We start from the raw sequence: 21,434 nt of genomic DNA on the forward strand, positions 1-21,434 counted from the left end.
TACGTAAGGAAAGAAAGGAAAGAGACACTGATACCCAAAGAGACTAGCTCGGGTTCCAGGATAATCATCCTCAGTTCCCCTCAAACTCAAAGGGAAGGTACCCCTCAGCAAAGAGACCCTCGACCCACTGAACTCCAAGAGTCAGATGAGAAAAAATTACCTCAGGAGGAGCCAACTGAATAGGCGCAGTAGTCCAGATCCTCTCATAATAGAAGGAAATCAAAGAAAAAAACCTAGGAAGACTCCAGAAAAGAAATTCCCAGGAAAACTCCTGCCATATCTCCGAAGAGAGAAGAAGAGCCGCCCCAGTAGAAACAAGTAGATTTCCCCAGGTCCGGGAAAACAAACCTGCTACTGGACGCCAGAGAGATCCAAAGTTTATGGAAATCTGGAAAACAGAGTAACCAAAATGCCTAGGTTGACTAGGTTAAAAACCGGATCCCCAGAAGCAGGAGCCGGATCAAGGTCAAGAAACCTTGCAGAACAACCATAAAGTTACCCCTTCTGTAAGGAAATTGCACAAGAGTTGATGCAATCGCTGCTATGCCCCCCCATGGGGTCTTGAACTGGTCTCTCATGCTGTATCCCAGTGACTGTCCACTCGGCCTCAAAAGGATTTAAGGATAACACCCACAAAGTCCGAAGACAAAGGTAGGACCCAAAAAAAGATCAGAACTCACACCTTAGTAATTGATTGTTTGACAAATGAACGAGAATCCTGAAACTCCTATCAGGCGGCAAAAGAGACTGCATAACAATCCCCCAAAGAGGGTATTGCAAGAAGAAAACGGTTCAAAACAGCTCTCTTCCCTCCCTCACCTCCCCCAAAAAGTCTGCCAGTACTAAAATAAAAGCCTTTTTTTTTTTATTTATTTTTATTAATATTTTTTTTTATACATATTTTCTGCAGTGTAGGATCCCTCCTTATCCCCCAACCTCCCTGATCCCCCTGAAACAGCTCTCTAACCCTCCCCCTCTACTTATTAGCCACCATCTCAGGTACTGGCAGCTTTCTGCCAGCACCCAGTTTGCTCTCATTTTTATTTATTTCACCAAAAAAAAAAATTCTGTAGTGTAGCTTCCCCCCCTCATTATCATACCCCTCTCCCAGATCGCTTTCCCACCCTCTATCCCACTTTCCACTATATCAACCCGTCTCCCTGCTTCCCCCTCCCCCTTTCCACTCACTGTGGCTCCACGCTTATTTTTTTCAGTAGCGTAGCAGTCCTGCCCCTCCCACCCACCTCCTGCCCCCTCCAGTGATTACCCTCCCACCCACCAATTGGCACCACCGCTGTCTGATGTATCAGTAACTCTACAACTCGTGCTCCACTGCTCGTGGGGCATGCAGAAACAGCGAAATCTCACTATTTTTAGCGAGATCCCGGCCCAGGACTGCAGTGTCTTATAGGGTACGATGCTGGTCCTTAAGGGCTTAATAACCAGCGTCGTACAGGGTACGGCGCTGGTCATTAAGGGGTTAAAGGAACAGTAAAGATAAAATTTAAATTTTATGATTCAGATACAGCATGTAATTTTAAACAACTTTCCAATTTACTTCTAATTATCTCATTTGCTTTGTTTTCTCGCTATTCTTAGTTGAATACCTAGGTAGGCTCAGGAGCAGCACTGCAGTACTTAGAGCTATCTGCTAATCTGTTGTTGCACATATAGGATATTGGTTCAGCTAGCTTCATGAGTGTATTGCTACTCCTTCAACAAAGAATACCAAGAGAATAAAGCAAATATAAAAAAAAAGTTGCTTACAATTGTATAAAAGAAACCGTTTACAAACACACAAGTTGTTTCATTCTGTATGTACAAAGATTTTTAAATGTAAAACAAATTAAAAAACAGAATTTATGTTTACCTGATAAATTACTTTCTCCAACGGTGTGTCCGGTCCACGGCGTCATCCTTACTTGTGGGATATTCTCTTCCCCAACAGGAAATGGCAAAGAGCCCAGCAAAGCTGGTCACATGATCCCTCCTAGGCTCCGCCTACCCCAGTCATTCGACCGACGTTAAGGAGGAATATTTGCATAGGAGAAACCATATGTTACTGTGGTGACTGTAGTTAAAGAAAATAAATTATCAGACCTGATTAAAAAAACCAGGGCGGGCCGTGGACCGGACACACCGTTGGAGAAAGTAATTTATCAGGTAAACATAAATTCTGTTTTCTCCAACATAGGTGTGTCCGGTCCACGGCGTCATCCTTACTTGTGGGAACCAATACCAAAGCTTTAGGACACGGATGAAGGGAGGGAGCAAATCAGGTCACCTAAATGGAAGGCACCACGGCTTGCAAAACCTTTCTCCCAAAAATAGCCTCAGAAGAAGCAAAAGTATCAAATTTGTAAAATTTAGTAAAAGTGTGCAGTGAAGACCAAGTCGCTGCCTAACATATCTGATCAACAGAAGCCTCGTTCTTGAAGGCCCATGTGGAAGCCACAGCCCTAGTGGAGTGAGCTGTGATTCTTTCAGGAGGCTGCCGTCCGGCAGTCTCATAAGCCAATCGGATAATGCTTTTAATCCAGAAGGAGAGAGAGGTAGAATTTGCTTTTTAACCTCTCCGTTTACCAGAATAAACAACAAACAAAGACGAAGTTTGTCTGAAATCCTTAGTAGCTGCTAAGTAAAATTTGAGAGCACGAACTACATCCAAGTTGTGCAACAAACGTTCCATCTTTGAAACTGGATTAGGACACAAAGAAGGCACAACTATCTCCTGGTTAATGTTTTTGTTAGAAACAACTTTTGGAAGAAAACCAGGTTTAGTACGCAAAACCACCTTATCTGCATGGAACCCCAGATAAGGAGAAGAACACTGCAGAGCAGATAATTCTGAAACTCTTCTAGCAGAAGAAATTGCAACCAAAAACAAAACTTTCCAAGATAATAACTTAATATCAACGGAATGTAAGGGTTCAAACGGAACCCCCTGAAGAACTGAAAGAACTAGGTTGAGACTCCAAGGAGGAGTCAAAGGTTTGTAAACAGGCTTGATTCTAACCAGAGCCTGAACAAAGGCTAGAACATCTGGCACAGCTGCCAGCTTTTTGTGAAGTAACACAGACAAGGCAGAAATCTGTCCCATCAAGGAACTTGCAGATAATCCTTTTTCCAATCCTTCTCGAAGGAAGGATAGACTCTTAGGAATCTTAACCTTGTCCCAAGGGAATCCTGTAGATTCACACCAACAGATATATTTTTCCCAAAATATGTGGTAAATTTTTCTGGTTACAGGCTTTCAGGCCTGAACAAGAGTATCAATACCAGAATCTGAGAACCCTCGCTTTGATAAGATCAAGCGTTCAATCTCCAAGCAGTCAGCTGGAGTGGGTCGAACGGACCTAGAACAAGAAGGTCTCGTCTCAAAGGTAGCTTCCATGGTGGAGCCGATGACATATTCACCAGATCTGCATACCAAGTCCTGCGTGGCCACGCAGGAGCTATCAAGATCACCGACGCCCTCTCCTTTGATCCTGGCTACCAGCCTGGGGATGAGAGGAAACGGCGGGAACACATAAGCTAGTTTGAAGGTCCAAGGTGCTACTAGTGCATCCACTAGAGCCGCCTTGGGATCCCTGGATCTGGACCCGTAGTAAGGAACTCTGAAGTTCTGACGAGAGGCCATCAGATCCACGTCTGGAATGCCCCACGGTTGAGTGACTTGGGCAAAGATTTCCGGATGGAGTTCCCACTCCCCCGGATGCAATGTCTGACGACTCAGAAAAACCGCTTCCCAACTTTCCACTCTTGGGATGTGGATAGCAGACAGGTGAGGCCAAGCTTTGAGAGCATTGAATATCGCTCTCAGTTCCAGAATATTTATCGGTAGAAGAGATTCTACCCGAGACCAAAGACCCTGAGCTTTCAGGGATCCCCAGACCGCGCCCCAGCCCATCAGACTGGCGTCGGTCGTGACAATGACCCACTCTGGTCTGCGGAAGGTCATCCCTTGTGACAGGTTGTCCAGGGACAGCCACCAACGGAGTGAGTCTCTGGTCTTCTGATTTACTTGTATCTTCGGAGAAAAGTCTGAATAGTCCCCATTCCACTGACTGAGCATGAACAGTTGTAATGGTCTTAGATGAATGCGCACAAAAGGAACTATGTCCATTGCCGCTACCATCAAACCTATCACTTCCATGCACTGCGCTATGGAAGGAAGAGGAACGGAATGAAGTATCCGACAAGAGTCTAGAAGTTTTGTTTTTCTGGCTTCTGTCAGAAAAATCCTCATTTCTAAGGAGTCTATTATAGTTCCCAAGAAGGGAACCCTTGTTGACGGAGATAGAGAACTCTTTTCCACGTTCACTTACCATCCGTGAGATCTGAGAAAGGCCAGGACAATGTCCGTGTGAGCCTTTGCTTGAAGAAGGGACGACGCTCGAATCAGAATGTCGTCCAAGTAAGGTACTACAGCAATGCCCCTTGGTCTTAGCACCGCCAGAAGGGACCCTAGTACCTATGAGAAAATCCTAGGAGCAGTGGCTAATCCGAAAGAAAACGCCACGAACTGGAAATGCTTGTCCAGGAATGCAAACCTTAGGAACCGATGATGTTCCTTGTGGATAGGAATATGTAGATACGCATCCTTTAAATCCACCGTGGTCATGAATTGACCGTCCTGGAAGGAAGGAATTGTTCGAATGGTTTCCATCTTGAACGATGGAACCTTGAGAAACTTGTTCAAGATCTTGAGATCTAAGATTGGTCTGAACGTTCCCTCTTTTTTGGGAACTATGAACAGATTGGAGTAGAACCCCATCCCTTGTTCTCCTAATGGAACAGGATGAATCACTCCCGTTTTTAGCAGGTCTTCTACACAATGTAAGAATGCCTGTCTTTTTATGTGGTCTGAAGACAACTGAGACCTGTGGAACCTCCCCCTTGGAGGAAGCCCCTTGAACTCCAGAGAATAATCTTGGGAGACTATTTCTAGCGCCCAAGGATCCAGAACATCTCTTGCCCAAGCCTGAGCGAAGAGAGAGAGTCTGCCCCCCACCAGATCCGGTCCCGGATCGGGGGCCCGCATTTCATGCTGTCTTGGTAGCAGGTTTCCTGGCCTGCTTTCCTTTGTTCCAGCCTTGCATAGGTCTCCAGGCTGGATTGGCTTGAGAAGTATTACCTTCCTGCTTAGAGGACGTAGCCCTTGGGGCTGGTCCGTTTCTGCGAAAGGGACGAAACTTAGGTTTATTTTTGGTCTTGAAAAGACCTATCCTGAGGAAGGGCGTGGCCCTTGCCCCCAGTGATATCAGAGATAATCTCTTTCAAGTCAGGGCCAAACAGTGTTTTCCCCTTGAAAGGAATGTCAAGCTATTTGTTCTTGGAAGACGCATCCGCTGACCACATTCAAGGCAGTGTGGCGGTAGACTCAAAGCGCTCTGCGCCACAATAGCAAACCCAGAATTTTTCGCCGCTAACCTAGCCAATTGCAAGGTGGCGTCTAGGGTGAAAGAATTAGCCAATTTAAGAGCACGAATTCTGTCCATAATCTCCTCATAAGAAGAAGAATTACTAATAATCGCCTTTTCTAGCTCATCCGCGGCTGTAGTGACAGGGACAATGCATGCAATTGGTTGTAGAAGGTAACCTTGCTGAACAAACATCTTTTTTAGCAAACCTTCTAATTTTTTATCCATAGGATCTTGAAAAGCACAACTATCTTCTATGGGTATAGTGGCGCGCTTGTGTAGAGTAGAAACCGCCCCCTCGACCTTGGGGACTGTCTGCCATAAGTCCTTTCTGGGGTCGACTATAGGAAAACAATTTTTTAAATATGGGGGGAGGTACTAAAGGTATACCGGGCCTGTCCCATTCTTTATTAACAATGTACGCCACCCGCTTGGATATAGGAAAAGCTTCGGGGGGCCCCGGGGCCTCTAAGAACTTTTCCATTTTACATAGTGGTTCTGGAATGACCAGATAATCACAATCATCCAAATTGGATAACACCTCCTTTAAGCAGAGCGCGGAGATGTTCCAACTTAAATTTAAAAGTAATCACATCAGGTTCAGCTTGTTGAGAAATTTTTCCTGAATCTGAAATTTCTCCCTCAGACAAAACCTCCCTGGCCCCCTCAGACTGGTGTAGGGGCCCTTCAGAAACCATATCATCAGCGTTCTCATGCTCTACAGAATTTTCTAAAACAGAGCAGTCGCGCTTTCGCTGATAAGTGGGCATATTGGCTAAAATGTTTTTGATAGAATTATCCATTACAGCCGTTAAATGTTGCATAGTAAGGAGTATTGGCGCACTAGATGTACTAGGGGCCTCCTGTATGGGCAAGACTGGTGTAGACGAAGGAGGGGATGATGCAGTACCATGCTTACTCCCCTCACTTGAGGAATCATCTTGGGCATCATTTTTACTAAATTTTTTATGACATAAAATACATATAGTTAAACGAGAAGGAACCTTGGTTTCCCCACAGTCAGAACACAATCTATCTGGTAGTTCAGACATGTTAAACAGGCATAAACTTGATAACAAAGCACAAAAAACGTTTTAAAATAAAACCGTTACTGTCACTTTAAATTTTAAACTAAACACACTTTATTACTGCAATTGCGAAAAAGTATGAAGGAATTGTTCAAAATTCACCAAAATTTCACCACAGTATCTTAAAGCCTTAAAAGTATTGCACACCAAATTTTGAAGCTTTAACCCTTAAAATAACGGAACCGGAGCCGTTTTTATATTTAACCCCTTTACAGTCCCTGGAATCTGCTTTGCTGAGACCCAACCAAGCCCAAAGGGGAATACGATACCAAATAATGCCTTCAGAAAGACTTTTCTATGTATCAGAGCTCCACACACATGCAGCTGCATGCCATGCTGTTCTCAAAAACAAGTGCGCCATACCGGCGCGAAAATGAGGCTCTGACAATGATTAGGGAAAGTCCCTAAAGAATAAGGTGTCTAAAACAGTGCCTGCCGATATAATCTTATCAAAATACCCAGATTAAATGATTCCTCAAGGCTAAATATGTGTTAATAATGAATCGATTTAGCCCAGAAAAAGTCTACAGTCTTAATAAGCCCTTGTGAAGCCCTTATTTACTATCTTAATAAACATGGCTTACCGGATCCCATAGGGAAAATGACAGCTTCCAGCATTACATCGTCTTGTTAGAATGTGTCATACCTCAAGCAGTAAGAGACTGCACACTGTTCCCCCAACTGAAGTTAATTGCTCTCAACAGTCCTGTGTGGAACAGCCATGGATTTTAGTTACGGTGCTAAAATCATTTTCCTCATACAAACAGAAATCTTCATCTCTTTTCTGTTTCTGAGTAAATAGTACATACCAGCACTATTTTAAAATAACAAACTCTTGATTGAATAATAAAAACTACAGTTAAACACTAAAAAACTCTAAGCCATCTCCGTGGAGATGTTGCCTGTACAACGGCAAAGAGAATGACTGGGGTAGGCGGAGCCTAGGAGGGATCATGTGACCAGCTTTGCTGGGCTCTTTGCCATTTCCTGTTGGGGAAGAGAATATCCCACAAGTAAGGATGACGCCGTGGACCGGACACACCTATGTTGGAGAAATGAAGATGGGTTCTCCCAATCATACATCTATTTCTTTTTATTAAAAAGGAAATTAAACACTTTGACATGGTAATATAAAATGATTAAAGTATATAATAGAGTTTTTATTTTTTATATATACACAATTTATTTATTTTGTCCCTTTTTCCTGTAATTCCATTCTGAAATTGTGAGCTTTTCAGCTCCTGCTAGAAGTGCAGAACACTGTTACATTCCTCGCAGCCATTGGCTGCACACTCTAGTGGCCTTTTTATAACTGTCCCTAATAGGCCACAGCACAGAGGGTAACTTAAAACTTGGCAGCTCCCATTGTTTTATAGACACTAAAACTTTACATTTATTTTGTCAATATTTAAACTACTATTGAAACTTTAATAAATGTACGTGTTATTCTTATTGAATGCATCATTCTATCTAGCATTTACTTAGTGTTTAATGTCCCTTTAAAGGGAGATTAAAGTGGGAAAATAAAATGCTCTATTTTATGACAGCATTTTATTTTAAAATTAACTTTCATGTATTACAATTTGTTTAATCCCTGATAAAGTAAAAGTTGCTCTCCAATAAATCACACTCTAGATTGGAGGATACATATACTTGTGTTTGCTTCCGATTGCCTCACTATTTTTATCTGCAGAGTTGAGTCACCTGAATGCCCCAAGTGTATGATTGACTTTGTAATTAAAAGGACCGTAAACACCTTGTAATTGAGACATTTCTGCTGTTGCTATAGAACAACAACAGCCAAGTATAAACATTTTTTTAAAACAAATCTTGTTTAGTATAATTATTTTTCAATAGCCAAACGCCTCCCACCCTGTAGATAACAAGGCTAGTCACTGTCATAAAGTTAGTATAAAATGCATTGTTTTGCAGTTATCTGCCATTGCAGGTTAGGAAATTATATGTAGCACAGTTGGCCTCATGAAGTCAGCAGGATGCATTTCAAGTCCCGAGAATTAGGAATAAATAACAAATGGTAACACCCGAGAATTAGGAAAGCAACAATTTACTGAACTATATGGCATAAATAAAAAGGGGGCAAAATAAACAATGAAAGTATATTGCACAGTTGTATCATTATGAATAACTAAACATTTAATATAAAAATCTCAAGGTGTTTACGGTGCCTTTATCCCCTTTTCAGAAATATACATCTAGTAAGAAAACAAATAGTTTTTGTTAAAAATGTAGAATACCCTTATAGCGCTCACTTACTTCATCTCTATAGAGAGGACTTGTATAGTACATGATGTCCATTGCACTGCTGTTCAGCAGATCCCTTATGCGACGTACTTTATCTGGGGTAATAGAATCAACAGTGTCTAAAAGAAAAAAATAATTTTCAGTTAACTTTACTAAAGCAGAATATAATAATGGTCAAATGCTCAAATAAATACTTTGTTCTTCATATACCTTAGACCGTTTTAAATTGTTTCACACTTCAACATTTGTGTAAATTTATTATCATTAGTAAAAAAAAACATTTACAAATGTTAGCATTTACATGTATATTATAATTAATGTTTACCTGACAGAGTCCACAAACTCATTCATAACGTATGGGGAATACTTCACCTGGTCACCAGGAGGAGGCAAAGACATCACAGAGCATTAAAATATTCCTCCCACTTCCCCTACCCTCAGTAGTTCAAGTCAAAAATAAGGAAAAGTAGAGATACAAGGGGTACAGAGGTGCCATAAGACTGCTGCCTCTACAGAAATCAGGGTGGATTAGTGAATTCTTAACGACAAGAAAGAAAAAAATTTATCAGGTAAGCATAAGTTATATTTTCTTTCTAATGGCAGTGAAAGTCCACAAATTCATTCATAACCTATGGGAAACCAACACTCGAGCTGTGGAGTCTACGAAAATGTTGTCGGATTGAAATCTGAAAACGGACAGAACGCAATTGGGGTCACGACTGAAGGGCATGGAAGATGGCCCTTAGTTCCAGAACATTGATTGCCAATACCGTTTCCTCTGGGCGCCAGGTTCTCAGAGCACTCAGAGAACCACCCAGAGCAACCCAAACTGTCAGACTCGCATCTGTTAAGATCTCGCAGTATGGGAGCAGAAAGCACATGCCCTGGAAAACTGGTTAATGAAACAGCCTCCAGGAAAGAGACTCTCTTGTCTCTGGATCCAGAGCTATTACATGAGAGAGGTCTAAATGGTTCGCTTTCCATTGCCGCAAACATAAGACCTACCACCTCCATGCATCGAGCCAAGAAGGCCGTCTGAAGCTCGTCCCCGAGATGCTCTGTGAGATAGATACGCATGCTGATAGAACCTATGACGATCCCAGAAAGTTCACTCTCATGTTGGGAGTGAGGTAACTCTTCTCCCTATTTAAAATCCAGCCATGCGTTTGAAGATACCAGAGTAACTTCTCCATATGAGATGTTGCTAAATGTAATGATGGCACCTGAAGTCTGACTACAGCCAGGAGAGCCCCTAGAAGCTTTGTGAAAATCCTGTGGGCTGTAGCTAAACCAAACTGAAGAGCTATGAACTGGTAATGCTTGTCCAGAAAAGCAATATGTAGGTACTGATAATGATCTCAGTGAATAGGAATGTGAAGGTATGCATCCTTCAGATCTATGGTGGTCATGAACTGACCCTCATGCACGAAAGGAAGAATTGACCTGGTGGTCTCCATCTTGAAGGAAGGTACCCTTAAGAGCTTGTTGAGACACTACAGATCTAAAATGGGATAAAAGGTTCCCTCCTTTTAGGGAACATTGAATAAGTTTGAATGAAACCCTTCTCCGCTCTCTGTACGGGGACAACAACCCCCATAAATACTAGATAATATATACAGCGTAGGAAGGCTGTTCATTTTTCAGGCTTCCCCGAGATCCTTGAAAGGAGAAATCTGCCCCTTGGAGGGCGAGATCGGAAACCTATTTTGTAACCCTGAGATATGATGCCCATAACAGACTGAGCCCAAACCTTCCAAAACATAGATAATATTCCCCCTACTTGACCTGAACCCTGACCCATTCATGCTGTCTTGTTATCAGGGGTCGATTTCTTGGACTGTTTGTTCTTGTTCCACACCGGATTTGGCTTCCAGGTACTCTTGGGCGTTTCAGACTTGGTTGTTGAGGCACTCCTCTGTGACTTGCCATAGGACGTTCCTTAGTTCTAGATTCCTTATCCTGAGGTAGAAAGGCACCCATACTGCCAGTGACTGTAGAACAAGGACATCCAAACCCAGTCCAAATAAATATTTTTCCTTAAAGGCCAAGGAAAGTAATCTAGCCTTAGAAACCATGTCCGCTTACCAAGATTTTAGCCACAGAACACTGCTGGCTAGTACAGCGAATCCAGAATGCATGGCATTGAGCTGAATTATTGGGATATTAGCGCCACAGTAGGTTGAAAAAGAGCACCACAAATGAAGGAATTGGATGTTTGTAGGGCCTGAATGCAGTCTTGTATATCCTCCTATTCTACCAAAATCAGTTCGGATAAGGCATGGCACCAGAAGGTAGCAGCCCCTGCCACAGCAGCAATGCTTACAGTAGGTTGAAAAAGAGCACCACAAATGAAGGAATTCGCATTCAGGCCCTACAAAAAGCCGTCTTGTATATCCTCCTACTGTACCGAAATCAGTTCAGATAAGGTGTCACACCAGAAGGTGGCAGCCCCTGCCACGGCAGCAATTCCCACAGTAGGTTGGAAAATCAAGCCTCACTGGAGAAAGAGCTTACTGAAATATCCCTCTATCTTCCTATCCATATGGTCTTTAAAGGATGCACTATCCTCAATGGGAATAGTAGTGCATTTAGCCAGGGTGGAAATGGCACCGTCTACCTTAGGGACAGTATTCCACATTTCAAAATGGCTATCCAGTACAGGAAACATTCTCCTTGGCTATAATGTCTGCCACTAATGAACTGGGAACACCTTCAGGGGATTTTAGCTTAGGTTTAAACACCATATCTAATATATCTATCAGTTTATCCTCTGAGGTTTTTGACTCAGTTATGCCTAGAGTGCTTAAAACCTCTTTAAGTAAGTATCCTAGGGGTTCAATTTTAAATCTAAAATTAATATACAGACAGCCCTCAGTTTACGCCGGGGTTAGGTTCCAGAAGGAATGGTTGTAAATAGAAACAGTTGTAAATTAAAACCCAGTTTAAAATGTATGTCAATGAGAAGTGAGGGAGTTAGGTTCCAGGCCCCTCTCAAAATTGACATAAGTACCAACTAATACATTATTTTTAGAGCTTTAAAGTGAAGACTTTAAATGCTAAACAGCATTATAAACCTAATAAAATAATCACACAACACAATGTATAAAACTAAGTTTAATGAACAAAAACTTTTTTACTTGCATTTTTCTGCAAACTGTTCTCTGCATTGTTAGCATGTTGGATAATATCGGGTCTACAGCTATTCTATGCATTCCAGTCTGGACTGATTTATAGGCTTGTCCTTCAAGCAGCTGGGCAGGAAGATAAAAGGGAAGTGGCTGCTAGATCTTGTTCCTTTGAAAGATGCTCGATAGCTCAGGTCTGGTTACACTGATTAATTGCTTGGCTTGCATATCTTTGCTGCAACACAAGCGGACAGCTTCACCTACTGGCGATCACTTATTTTAATCAATGCATTGCTTCTCAGTGATTTTCTATAGCAGTTATAGGACTGAAAAAAAGGGTGTTATTCTGAAACGGTGCAAATTGAACCGGTGCAAAACGAGGGTCAACTGTATTCAGAAACCCTTTCCAATTCTCCAGAGGAATAAGAGGATAAAAGTTTTAGCCGAGGGGTCATCAACTTTAGAAAGCTGCATATGGCTAACCGCAGCAGCTCCCACAGAACTGCTGGTTCTAGAATCAGAGGAACAGTGCTTAATTTTACTCTTACTTTTACCTGAAAATGGCATAGCATTTAGGGCAGCTGATCTCGGCGACTGAGGAATCCTGAGGAAAGGGGGATTGAGTTTGAGACACTCAGAGAACAGAATCTAGGGGCAGCAGTTTCCTGTTGTAATACAGGCATATCTGGTTATACTGAGGTTTGCAAATCTACAGAACAGGCGTAGCAGATGTCTTAGTACCAGGACCAACTGAATGAGACTGTAGAACAGATGTAAGGCATTAGTTACATAACTGAAAAGGAGGACACATTCTGAGACCTTCATAACATACATGTATTTGAGTAAAATAGAGGGATCGGGCAACTCTCCTCTGGCTAGGTTCTAGAGAGGAGTCATCCATCTAGAATTGAAAGAGAAATAGAGTAGAGCGTTAAGAAATAAATATATTCCCATGACTAATGCTCTGTAAGAGGTGTCTCACCACCTTCGTGCTGACTGCAGGACTCTCGTGCTGTCTCTCTTGCTGGAGAGATCGTTCATATGAGTTGCACACTGGAAAGAAGTGTGGAAGGTGAGGACAGCGCCAAAAATGCCTGCAGCTGGAGTCTATGCAACCGCCGCAGGTCAAGTGCGCCACAAAGTGTAGATATGCTGGCTCACCATGCCAGTATGTGCATCCTGAAACAAAATAGTAGCGCGTGCCTTGACGTTAAGAGGCTTAATCCCGCTACTGAACATAAAATTGCTCATCTTATGTTAACAACGAGCACCAGGTCCGAACAGCAAGTCCAGTTGAAGAACTCTGTGTAGGATCATGAGCTCCCCATGAAGGCACAACCTTTACCAGAGGGTCCACTATAGGACAAAATGTTGCATATAGTTATTGTGCCACATAATAAAATAGCCTCTCTCATTGAGTCAGTCCTGCTATTTATGGCTCATACATAGTTTGTGTGCAATCTGAATAGCCCCCCTCACTGAGTAGGTACTAACCTTGATTACCATGTCATCTGTAGACTCCCATACCTGATCAGGTAACAAGCAATTAGACAAGGAAGAGTAAAAAAAAAGAAAAAAAGGACTTACCCAGCTTCTTGTATCCTGAAGAAGTCCTGTATCACAAAGAAAAATCAGTGTAACTAACACCGTTTGCCTAGGAAAGGGAGGATAGCAGCATGACACTGAAGGAGGCAGGGGAACTTCCCTGCCACCACCAGAGGCTAAAAGACACCAAAACTCTACAAAGAGAATTACATGGCAATACCAACTCCCCTGCCCTCTCTTGCAGGAAACAATCTATTGACAAGAAATTGAATCTTCAGCAGAGCACCTCTCTATGCCTACCTCCATGATACGAGGCAAAGGACTATTAGGAGGGTAGGGGAAGTGGGAGTAATATTTAATGCTCTGTTTGAAGTGTCTTTGCCTCATCCTGGTGGCCAGGTGAAGTATTTCCCATAACTTATGAATGAATTTGTGGACTCTCACTGCCATTAGAAAGAAAACTCATTCTACTTTAATTTTTCTACATTAAAAACCTAAGGATGTATTTTATAATTCCATTTATAAATACTCAGTATAACTGTTAAGGATTTCCGGGATGCATCAACGGAATAACATAATTTATGTAAGAACTTACCTGATAAATTCATTTCTTTCATATTGGCAAGAGTCCATGAGCTAGTAACGTATGGGATATACATTCCTACCAGAAGGGGGCAAAGTTTCCCAAACCTCAAAATGCCTATAAATACACCCCTCACCACACCCACAATTCAGTTTAACGAATAGCCAAGTAGTGGGGTGATAAAATAAGGAGTAAAAAAGCATACAAAAAGAGGAACTGGAAAAATAATTGTGCTTTTATACAAAAATCATAACCACCATAAAAAGGGTGGGCCTCATGGACTCTTGCCAATAGAAAAGAAATTAATTTATCAGGTAAGTTTTACATAAATTATGTTTTATTTCATGTAATTGGCAAGAGTCCATGAGCTAGTGACGCATGGAATAGATATACCCAAGATGTGGAAGTCCACAGAAGAGTCACTAGAGAGGGAGGGATAAAAATAACAACAGTTATTTCCACTGAGAAATTAAATCCACACTTCTCAAAAAACTTAAATCAAAACCAGTAAAATCAAACTGAAACAGCTGCCTGAAGATTTTTTCTACCAAAGACTGCTTCAGAAGAAGCAAATACATCAAAAAGGTAAAAACAATAAAAGTATGCAAAGAAGACCAAATGATTAATTTGCAAATTTGATCAACATAAGCTTCATTCTGAAAAAGCCCAAAAAAATGGCAATTGAACTTAGTAGAATGAGCTGTAAATCTCTGAGGCAGAGCCTGCCCTGCCTTGAAATAAGATTTGAAAAACAAAAGCTTTAATCAGGATGCCAAAGAAATGGCAGAGGCTTCCTAATCTATTCTGGAACCAGAAAAAAACATAATTTATGTAAGAGCTTACCTGATAAATTAATTTCTTTCATATTGGCAAGAGTCCATGAGCTAGTGATGTATGGAATATACAATCCTACCAGGAGGGGCAAAGTTCCCCAAACCTCAAAATGCCTATAAATAAACTGAATTGTGGGTGTGGTGTGTATTTATAGGCAATTTGAGGTTTGGGGAACTTTGCCCCTCCTGGTAGGATTGTATATCCCATACGTCACTAGCTCATGGACTCTTGCCAATATAAAAGAAATTAAATTATCAGGTAAGTTCTTACATAAATTATGCTTTCTTTCATGTAATTGACAAGAGTCCATGAGATAGTGATGTATGGGATAGTAATACCCAAGATGAAGAACTCCACAGAAGAGTCGCTAGGGAGGGAGGGATAAAATAATAACAGTAATTTTCCGCTGAAAAAAATTAATCCACAACCCAAAATATAAGTTTATTCTCATAATGAAAAAAAGAAAAAAACTTAAACATAAGCAGAGGAATCAAAACGGTAGAATGTAGTAAATGTATGCAAAGAAGACCAAGTCGCAGCTTTGCAAATCTGACCAACTGAAGCTTCATTCTTAAAAGTCCACGAAGTAGAGACTTATCTAGTAGAATGAGCTGTAATTCTCTGAGGCGGGGCCTTACCCGACTCCAAATAAGCCTGATGAATCAAAAGCTTTAAACAAAATGCCAAGGAAATGGCAGAAGCCTTCTGACCTTTCCTAGAACCAGAAAAGACAACAAAGAGACTAGAAGTCTTCCTGAAATATTTAGTAGCTTCGACATAATATTTCAAAGCTCTTACAACATCTAAAGAATGTAAGGATCTCTCCGAAGAATTCTTAGGATTAGGAAACAAAGAAGGGACAACAATTTCTCTATTAATGTTAAAATTCACAACCTTAGGTAGAAATTTAAATGAAGTCTGCAAAACTGTCTTATCCTGATGGAAAATCAGAAAAGGAGATTCACAAGAAAGAGCAGATAATTCGGAAACTCTTCTAGCAGAAGAGATGGCCAAAAGGAACAACATTTTCCAAAAAGTAGTTTAATGTCCAAAGAATGCATAGGCTCAAACGGAGGAGCCTGTAAAGCCTTCAAAACCAAATTAAGGAGAGATTGATTTAATGACAGGCATGATATGGACCAATGCCTGTACAAAACAGTGAGGATCAGGAAGCTTAGCAATCTTCCTGTGAAATAAAACAGAAAGAGCAGAGATTTGTCCCTTCAAGGAACTTGCAGACCAAACCCTTATCCAAACCATCCTGAAGAAACTGTAAAATTCTAGGAATTATAAAAGAATGCCAGGAGAATTTATGAGAACACCATGAAATATAAATCTTCCAAACTCGATAATAAATCTTCCTAGAAACAGATTTACAAGCCTGTAACATAGTATTAATCACTGAGTCAGAGAAACCTCTATAACTAAGCACTAGGCGTTCAATTTCCATACCTTCAAATTTAATGATTTGAGATCCTGATGGAAAAACGGACCTTGAGACAGAAGGTCTAGCCTTAATGGAAGTGGCCAAGGTTGGCAACTGGACATCCGAACAAGATCTGCATACCAAAACCTGTGAGGCCATGCTGGAGCTATTAGCAACACAAACTAATGTTCCATGATGATTTTAGAAATCACTCTTGGAAGAAGCACTAGAGGCGGGAAGATATAAGCAGGTTGGTAACACCAAGGAATTGCTAACGGATCCACTGCCTCTGCCTGAGGATCCCTGGACCTGGACAGGTACCTGGGAAGTTTCTTGTTTAGATGAGAAGCCATCAGATCTATTTCTAGAAGACCCCACATCTGAGCAATCTGAGAAAACACATCTGGATGGAGCGGCCACTCCCTCCCGGATGTAAAGTCAAACGGCTGAGATAATCCGCTTCCCAATTGTCTATACCTGGGATATGAACCACAGAAACTAGACAGGAGTTGGATTCCGCCCAAACAAGTATCCGAGATACTTCTTTCATAGCTTGGGGACTGAGTCCCAACCTGATGATTTATATATGCCACAGTTGTGATATTGTCTGTCTGAAAACAAATGAACGGTTCTCTCTTCAACAGAGGCCAAACCTGAAGAACCCTGAAAATAGCACAGAGTTCTAAAATATTGATTGGTAATCTCGCCTCTTGAGATTTCCAAACCCCTTGTGCTGTCAGAGATCCCCAGACAGCTCCCCAACCTGAAAGACTTGCATCTGTTGTGATCACAGTCCAGATTGGACGAACAAAAGAGGCCCCTTGAACTATACGATGGTGATCTAACCACCAAGTCAGAGAGAGTCGAACATTGGGATTTAAGGATATTAATTGTGATAGCTTTGTATAATCCCTGCACCATTGGTTCAGCATACAAAGCTGGAGAGGTCTCATATGAAAACGAGCAAAGGGGATCGCTGCAGTCATGAGACCTAAAACTTCCATTCACATAGCTACTGAAGGGAATGATTGAGACTGAAGGTTCAGACAAGCTGAAACCAATTTTAATCGTCTCTTGTCTGTTAGAGACAGAGTCATGGACACTGAATCTATCTGGAAACCTAAAAAGGTGACCCTTGTCTGAGGAATTAAATAACTTTTTGGTAAATTGATCCTCCAACCATGTCTTTGAAGAATGTAAAGACTGAGCTAGTACCAAGATATTGTCCAAATAAGAAAACACCGCAATATCACGTTCTCGATTACAGAGAGTAGGGCACCAAGAACCTTTGTAAAGATTCTTGGAGCTGTTGCTAGGCCAAATGGAAGAGCGACTAATTGGTAATGCTTGTCTAGAAAAGAGAATCTCAGAAACTGATAGTGGTCTGGATGAATCGGAATATGAAGATATGCATCCTGTAAGTCTATTGTTCACATATAATGCCCTTGCTGAACAAAATGCAAAATAGTCCTTATAGTCACCATTTTGAAAGTTGGCACTCTTACATAACGGTTCAAAATGTTCAGATACAGAACTGGCCTGAATGAATTTTCTTTCTTTGGGACAATGAATAGATTTGAATAAAACCCCAGACCCTGTTCCTGAAACGGAACTAGTAAGATTACCCCTGAAAGCGCTAGGTCGGAAACACACTTCAGAAAAGCCTGAGCCTTTACTGGATTTGCTGGGATACGTGAGAGAAAAAAAATCTTCTCACAGGAGGTCTTAGTCAGAATCCTATTCGGTACCCTTGAGAAACAATACTCTGAATCCATTGATTTTGGACAGAATCTGCCCAAATGTCTTGGAAGAATCTTAATCTGCCCCCTACCAGCTGAGCTGGAATGAGGGCCGCACCTTCATGCAGACTTGGGGGCTGGCTTTGATTTTTTAAATGGTTTGGATTAACTCCATCTTGAAGAAGGTCTCCAATTGGAACCAGATTCTTTGGGGGAAGGATTAGGTTTCTGTTCCTCATTTTGTCGAAAGGAACGAAAACGGTTAGAAGCTTTAGATTTACCCTTAGGTCTTTTATCCTGAGGCAAAAAAACTCCCTTCCCCCCAGTGACAGTTGAGATAATCAAATCCAACTGAGAACCAAATAACTTATTACCTTGGAAAGAAAGAGATAGTAATCTAGACTTAGATACCATTTCAGCATTCCAATCTTTGAGCCACAAAGCTCTTCTAGCTAAAATAGCTAAAGACATATGTTTTATATCATCAAAATTGGTGTTAAATCTGGCATCACAGATAAAATGATTAGCATGTTGAAGCAAGCGAACAATGCTAGACAAATCAGGATCCATTTCCTGTTGCGCAAAGCTTTCTAACCAAAAAGTTGATGCAGCTGCAACATCAGCCAAAGAAATGGCATGCCTGAGAACAAATCCAGAATATAAAAGTAAATTTATGCTTACCGGATAAATTAATTTCTTCTATGGTACGACGAGTCCACGGATTCATCCTCCTGCTAACAGAAAGTGGCAAAGGGCATCACAGAAGAGCTGTCTATATAGCTCCTCCCTTATCTCCACCCCCCAGTCATTCGACCGAAGGTACAGGAAGAAAAAGGAGAAACTAAAAGGTGCAGAGGTTACTGAAGTTTAAAATAAAAAAATATAATCTGTCTTAAAATGACAGGGCAGGCCGTGGACTCGTCGTACCATAGAAGAAATTAATTTATCAGGTAAGCATAAATTTACTTTTCTTCTATAAGGTACGACGAGTCCACGGATTCATCCTTTACTTGTGGGATACAATACCAAAGCAACAGGACACGGATATACAGGAGGGACAAGACAGATGGTTAAACAGAAGGCACCACTGCTTGAAGAACTTTTCTCCCAAAAATAGCCTCCGAAGAAGCAAAAGTATCAAATTTGTAAAATTTTGAAAAGGTATGAAGCAAAGACCAAGTCGCAGCCTTATAAATCTGTTCAACAGAAGCATTGTTTTTAAAAGCCCATGTGGAAGCCACAGCTCTAGTGGAATGAGCCGTAATTTTTTCAGGAGGCTGCTGTCCAGCAGTCTCGTAAGCCAAACGGATGATGCTTTTCAGCAAAAAAGAAAGAGCGGTAGCCGTAGCTTTTTGACCTCTACGTTTTCCAGAATAGACAACAAACAAAAAAGATGTTTGATGGAAATCCTTGGTTGCTTGCAAGTAAAACTTAAAAGCATGAACCACGTCCAAGTTGTGCAACAGACGCTCCTTCTTAGAGGAAGGATTAGGGCACAGAGAAAGAACAACAATTTCCTGATTGATATTCCTATTAGTAACAACCTTAGGAAGGAATCCAGGTTTGGTACGCAAAACCACCTTATCAGCATGGAAAACAAGATAAGGCGAGTTGCATTGCAACGCAGATAGTTCAGAAACTCTTCGAGCTAAATACAGATAGCAACTAAAAACAGAACTTTCCAAGATAGAAGCTTAATATCTATGGAATGCATAGGTTCAAACGGAACCCCTTGAAGAACTTTAAGAACTAAATTCATACTCCATAGCAGAGCAACAGGTTTAAACACAGGCTTGATTCTAACTAAAGCCTGACAGAACGACTGGAACATCTGCCAGACGCTTGTGCAGTAGAATTGATAAATCAGATATCTGTCCCTTTAAGGAACTAGCTGATAGCCACTTCTCCAAACCTTCTTGGAGAAAGGACAAAATCCTAGGAATCCTGATCTTACTCCATGAGTAGCCTTTGGATTCGCACCAATAAAGATATTTACGCCATATCTTATGATAAATTTTCCTAGTGATAGGCTTTCGAGCCTGAATCAAGGTATCTATGACCGACTCAGAGAAACCCCGCTTGGATAAAATCAAGCGTTCAATCTCCAGTCAGCCGCAGAGAAACTAGATTTGGATGCTGGAACGGACCTTGAATCAGAAGGTCCTGTCTCAGTGGCAGAGTCCATGGTGGAAGAGATGACATGTCCACCAGGTCTGCATACCAAGTTCTGCGTGGCCACGCAGGTGCTATCAAAATCACAGAAGCTCTCTCCTGTTTGATTCTGGCAATCAAACGAGGAAGGAAAGGAAATGGTGGAAACACATAAGCCAGGTTGAAGGACCAGGGTACTGCTAGAGCATCTATCAGTACTACCTGAGGATCCCTTGACCTGGACCCGTAACAAGGAAGTTTGGCATTCTGACGAGACGCCATCAGATCCAATTCTGGTGTGCCCCATTGCTGAATCAATTGTGCAAACACCTCCGGATGGAGTTCCCACTCCCCCGGATGAAAAGTCTGACGACTTAGAAAATCCGCTTCCCAGTTCTCCACTCCTGGGATATAGATTGCTGATAGATGGCAAGAGTGAGTCTCTGCCCATCAAATTATTTTGGTAACCACTATTATCGCTAGAGAACTCTTTGTTCCCCCCTGATGATTGATATATGCTACAGTCATGATATTGTCCGACTGGAATCTTATGAATCTGGCCGAAGAAAGCTGAGGCCACGCCTGAAGCACGTTGAATATTGCTCTCAGTTCTAGAATATTTATCGGGAGGAGAGCCTCCTCCTGAGTCCACAAACCCTGAGCTTTCAGGGAATTCCAGACTGCACCCCAGCCCAATAGGCTGGCGTCCGTCGTCACTATGATCCATGCTGGCCTGCGGAAACACATTCCCTGGGAAAGATGAACCTGTGACAACCACCAAAGAAGAGAGTCTCTGGTCTCTTGATCCAGATTTATCTGAGGAGATAAATCTGCATAATCCCCATTCCATTGTTTGAGCATGCATAGTTGCAGTGGTCTGAGATGCAAGCGAACAAACCGAACTATGTCCATTGCCGCTACCATTAGTCCGATTACCTGCATACACTGAGCCACTGACGGCCGAGGAATGGAATGAAGAGCTCGGCAGGTGGTTAAAATCTTTGATTTCCTGACCTCCGTCAGAAATATTTTCATGTCCACCGAATCCATCAGAGTTCCCAGGAATGGAACTCTTGTGAGAGGGATAAGTGAACTCTTTTTTATGTTCACCTTCCACCAGTGAGATCTTAGAAAAGCCAACACGATGTCCGTGTGAGATTTGGCTAGTTGGTAAGTCGACGCCTGAATTAAGATATCATCCAGATAACCTAGCACCTTTGTGAAAATTCTGGGAGCTGTGGCCAACCCGAAGGGAAGA

The 21,434-nt window shown here is 41.7% G+C and overlaps 1 protein-coding gene across 3 annotated transcripts in view; it reads right to left on the bottom strand.

Annotated features, from left to right (window-relative positions):
• Window positions 1–21,434, bottom strand: part of DDHD1 (DDHD domain containing 1) — a 428,406-nt gene that overhangs the window by 219,894 nt on the left and 187,078 nt on the right. For all 3 annotated transcript variants that reach the window (XM_053697596.1, XM_053697597.1, XM_053697595.1), the window contains one exon: window positions 8,786–8,892. In XM_053697596.1, the coding sequence (XP_053553571.1) occupies window positions 8,786–8,892 (107 nt within the window). The remainder of the gene's footprint in view (window positions 1–8,785; window positions 8,893–21,434) is intronic.

This window comes from Bombina bombina, chromosome 1 (genome assembly GCF_027579735.1).
Source record: "Bombina bombina isolate aBomBom1 chromosome 1, aBomBom1.pri, whole genome shotgun sequence".
Taxonomy (NCBI): Eukaryota; Metazoa; Chordata; class Amphibia; order Anura; family Bombinatoridae; genus Bombina; species Bombina bombina.